Genomic DNA, 4,993 nt, shown 5'->3' with positions numbered 1-4,993 from the left:
GAAGCCGTTCCCCCTTGTCCCGACACTTGTAAATAATCTCGTGGTGCCTCTTCCTCCTGTGGCTCCTCCCTGCTCAGAGCCCTGTTAGTGCCAAAGAAGGTTCTTTTTGGTCTCTTGGTGTTTTTTTCCTCCCCCAGTGCCAGGGCTCTGCCAGAGGTTTGGTCTCTGCCTGATGCCAGGTCTGGGTGACCTCCCTGGGTCCTGCAGGACCTGGTGTGGCCTCTGTGACCTGTCCAAAGGCACTGGACTTCTCCTGGAGACACCAGGGACACACCTGCCCCCTCTGGAATTGCTTAGAATGGAGAAGTATGAAAGATCAGTATAAATCTGTGTTAATTCCACAGAAAGCCTTCAAGCTTCCCTGCTGCTGCAGGAAGTGCCAGGCAGCTCAAAGATGGGATAACCTCATCTTTCCTGTGCCACAAAACAAGAAATCCAGGTCTTCAACCCCCCCTGGGGACAGCAAACAGTGCCAGGGGAGCCCCTGGATGAGGTTTAAGCCCAAGAAACCTCTCGCTGTTTCCCTTAGAGCCAATCTTGGGTTTGTTTGTGCTCCAAAGAGCGACAAGTCGGGGGGTTTTGCTGGGGATTGGAGCAGGAAGATGGAGCAGCACTGCGTCAGGTGCAGGGTAATTATTTGCTGGGGTTCTGTGCCTATTTGGTTTTTATTCCCTGTGTTTTCATTAAAAGCTAATGAGTTTTTTCTTCATCAGAACAATAGCTTGGCCCCTGACAAGTTGTTGGTTGTTTTTTTTTTCTGCTTGGACTCAACTGGCTGTTGCTGCTCCATAAACTTTATGGAGAAAGGGGATTAAAGCACAGAGAAGTTCTGGTGATGCAAATCCAAATGGAAAAGCCATAGGATTAGTTTCAGGCGGAAGAGTTTTTTTTTTTTTCCTTTGGTTTCTGTTTTGTGACTTGAGAGGTGGTGTTTGAAAACATTCCTAAGGGAAGCAAACACTTTTGTTTGGGTTGATTTGTGCCGCAGCAGCTCGCAGGGTCCCGGCTCTTGCCGTGCTTGGAACGCTCCCTGGACGGGGAGATTTTTATGGATTTGATCCTTTTCTAGCTGAATTATGTTTGGGTGGATTATGGGTGAGTTATATTGGGGTGAACCCCCCGGTTTCCCCTCCTGCACAGGGATGAGGACGAGCGTGTTCCATGCGTGGGAATTGCTCTGGGACCTGGGGCTCCGTGGCTGATGTGTGGAGCAGCTTCTCTTGGTGTGTGGAGCAGCTTCTCCTGCTGTTCAGGGGAACAGTAAGCCCTCCTGTGACTGATCCCTGCAAGGAACTTTGCTGCTGGGGGCCCTTGTTCCTGTTCCAAGTGGTTTAGTGCAGCCACGCTCGGGCGCTCCCCGTGCCGGGCCCGGGAACACTTTGCTCGTTATCCCCATAATCCTGCACCTGGATCTCGTTAGGAGGGACCACCTGTTACCTCCATGCCGCTCTGGAAAAGCGGATTTTACCACAGCATGCTCGGGCTGGGAGGAAATGTCCTTTTCCAGGGGCCGAAGGGGCTCGTGGAAGGTGTCCGGGCGCGCCGGCGCATCCCGGTGGCACAGCACGGGGAGGCTCCTCCTGGGAAGGAACCCCCCGTTTCCCTTTTTATTAGAGCCTTTTTATAGGGGTGAAATGGGGAAGAAACATCCCCCTGTCACACCCAGCTGAGCTGAGCACCGGGAGGACTCGGCCAAGGTCGGAGCGCTCAGGGATGTGCTCGGAGCCTGCTCAGCAGAGCGGGGCTTTGTCTCTGCTTTTTAACCCCTCACTGGGTATTTTTTACCTCCTGGAGGTGCCTGTGTGAGTTTTGGGTTCTTGCAGCACGCAGGAACGTGCCTGGCTTGGTCTTCGTGGCCCAGAATGAGCGTGTGGGTGGGTGATCCCTGGGATCCCGTGGGATCCATCGGGAGGGATCGGAGCCTGCCCTTTTGGGGCCAGGGAACCCTCAGCTTCTCCCCTTGGCACGAGGAGTCAGCAGTGCAGATGGTGCTGCACGATGGCACCTCCCCCAAAGGAGAGGAGTTATTTTCTGAATTTCCTTTTTTCCTCCGAAATCCGATGGTTCCACCCTGAGGCTGCTGGAAGCAAAGTGGGAATAGAGCCGGGAAAGGGGTTTATTGCTGCTTGGGCTCTTCCCCTGTCGGGAAAGCTGCAATGGCTTCAAGGATGGACTGCCAGGGACCCCTGTGCTGTGTCACTGACCCCCCAAAAGCCTTTGGTAAATCCCAAAGTCAGGTCTCCCATCGGATTTTCAAGACCTTTGAGCTTTTGGTGTCAAGGAGGCTCTGCCGGTGCCTGGCACGGTGTGATTTGTGCTTGAACAAGCTGAGCTGGGGGAGGACAATCTTGTGCATTATGTTCTTCACAGCCAGGTTGTTCCTTTGGATGAGGAACTGGAAGTTTTCTTGACTGCAGGAGCCTGGGAGGGGGGGGTCCTGAGGGAGCTTCAGGTTGTTAAAAATAAACCACCTCCGAAATGTTGTGTCGGGTCTTTCTGCAGCTGAGGCTTTAACAGCATCTCCACTCTGGTTCTTGGAGGGGAGGGGGAGAGGGTTGGAACCTCCCTGCCAGGCCCCTGGTGCCCTTTCATCAGGGCTTGATTTAAAACTCCTCTGTTTGCCCAGATAAAACTTGGGGTTTAGTGTTTGAGCACAATTAACATCAGCTGAAAACTCGCCTTTCTCGCTGTTTGGTGCGTGTTGAATGAGCAAGCAGCTGTCTTTACCTCTGCTATCAGCAGTCTGGGCTCTGTGTGCTCAGGAAATATCAGCTTGAAAAGACCCCTTTTCACTTTGTTTAGGGGTGAGTGGTGTTTTCCTTTCCAGGTAGGCCGGTGCTCCGTTTACATTAAATTTTGCTATTAACATCTGTCACTGCAGTGCCTCAAAGTGCCTCCTGCAGAAAACCCAATATCAGTCACAAATTCCCCAGCAAAAAACAATTCCCTGCCCCATCCAAGGGTGGGGATGGAGCAGCTCCTGCCTCCACACCCAGATGTGGGACTTGGTGAATTCGTGTGTGCCTGCCTGGCACGGAGTCAGCCTCTTTGTCCCTGTCACTCTCCAATGAAGGATCTCAGAGCTTTTTTCCTAAAACACAGGGAGATTATTCATTCTGGTGGAGCAGGTGGCACAGTGCTCTGTTCTACACGGGGATGATTTATGGGGAGGTTATTTGCTGAGAGTGAGAACAAGGAGTTTTGATGTACTTCTGATAGTTTGGCCCCCAAAACTGGTGTTTTCAGCTCCTTCCTTGTGTGCCTTCCAGGAATGGAGGCTGCACATATCCAGCAGGAGTGTTCTGGCAGCAGGAATGCACTGCCTTGGCCCTGAGTGATGGGTCTGGCCTTAAATCCCTTAAAACCCACAAAAGCATTTTGGGGCTTTGTAGAGAACTTCGGTGGGAGCTGGGAGGAAAGGCAGGAACATTTGGGTTTGAGGATGTGCCCACTAAAATCAGGCTCTCTTCTCTTTCTAGGGGAGGATCAACATGAGCCTGGCTTTGGACAGGACAGTTCTGATGAAAATCAGAGCTGCAGTTTGGCCCCTTCCATGACATCCCTCCCGTCAGACCTGCAGGAGGATGGTAAGTCACTGGTGGTTCTTGAAGTTACACTGATGGTTTTTGAAGTTTCACTGATGGTTCTTGAAGTTCTTGGAGTGGAGAAGGTGGAAAGCAGGGTGTGATCCCTCAGGACTTCCTTGTCTTCCACCCATCTCACATGGTTTTGGTTTTGTTTGGGGACTGGTACATCTCTTTGTCCATGACCATGAAGTGTTGTGATGACCCTGATTTTAATATTTTGAAATTTTACGTGTGTTTCTTGATCACCTCTGTACAAGCTGGGCTTGGTTGGTCTGGTTTGGATTGTCAGTGATGGAAAAAACGTGGAATCTTCCCTGGTGTCCAACATTTCCCAGAGTTAACGAGCGACTTGGGTGCTCAACCTCCCTCTTCAAAGGGGCTGAGCTAAAGGGCACCGAGCAGCCTCGATTTCCCAATTAGAACATCCTTGCAGGAAGAGTGGGAACACTCAAAAACTTCCCAAGCTGGCTCTCGTCGTCATCCACATTTCCCTGATTTCTCTAAGCGTGAAAATTCATTTTTTCTGGTGGTTTTTTGGTTTTGTTTGGTTGGTTGGTTGGTTTTTGTGGGGCTTTTTGCTGCCACCCTCTCTTCTCCATTCAGCCCCCCTGGAGCACCCACCCTGCTCCTGCTGTGGGCTGGGAGAGCTCCTGGATCCTGGTGGAGCCCTTGGGGTGATGGAAACCCAACCCAGTGATGGAAAGGGTTGTGAGGGGATCCCTCTGCCCACAGCCAGAGGGATAAATTGGCCCGCTGTGGGAACGTTGTGGGAACATCCTCATCATTCCTGGGGCCTTTTCCCACCACCAAGAGGTTGTGCCCTCCCCTGCAAACCCGCCGTGCCGTTGAACGCCGCCTCTCCCACCTTCCTGGTTTTCCAGCTTCATTAAATCCAGGCTCGAGGGAAGAAGCCTCCAAGTGGGATTGGAGGGTGGGTTTGGAGGGCAGGGAAAGCCCAGCAGTGTGAATTTGGGACGGGCTTTTTTAATTTTGGCTGCTCTGGGGCTTGGCTGTGGGAAGGGGAGAACGGTGCGAGCCGTCCCCGGGGGGAGCGGGAAGGGATGGAGAGGGCTGGGATGGTTTTACTCAATGAGCCATGGCCCCGCTCCACGGGCCCGTCCCCGAGGAGTGATCAGGAAGCCAATGTTTGCACAGGGCTGGGAAGCACCGTGGAGGTCCTGAGGGCTGTGGTAATTCCTTAGGATCTCTTAGGAGACACTCCCAGCTCCGCTCGGGGCGCCGGGAGACTCGGCAGAGGCGGTTTTGTCCCGGAAAGTGGGAGATCCCTTTGGGGTTGCTCGTGGCAGGGAGATCCCAGAGCCCTGAGGGGCAGGAGTTCAGCTGGCAGAGGGTGGATTTAGGTGGGATATTAAGGAGGAATTCTTCCCTGTGAGGGCAGTGAGAGG

General features: G+C 52.9%; 1 protein-coding gene across 1 annotated transcript in view; it reads left to right on the top strand.

The window, feature by feature from the left end:
• The window catches only part of SKAP1 (src kinase associated phosphoprotein 1), a 198,796-nt gene that overhangs the window by 74,501 nt on the left and 119,302 nt on the right, over positions 1-4,993 (top strand). Inside the window, exon 4 of the mRNA XM_029963461.1 lies at positions 3,480-3,587. Within this exon, the coding sequence (XP_029819321.1) occupies positions 3,480-3,587 (108 nt within the window). The remainder of the gene's footprint in view (positions 1-3,479; positions 3,588-4,993) is intronic.

This window comes from Manacus vitellinus, unplaced genomic scaffold (assembly GCF_001715985.3).
Source record: "Manacus vitellinus isolate BGI_N305 unplaced genomic scaffold, ASM171598v3 scaffold_102_pilon, whole genome shotgun sequence".
NCBI classification, from domain to species: Eukaryota; Metazoa; Chordata; class Aves; order Passeriformes; family Pipridae; genus Manacus; species Manacus vitellinus.
The sequence above is the reverse complement of the archived record's forward strand: the minus strand, read 5'-3'. Positions and strand labels throughout refer to the sequence as shown.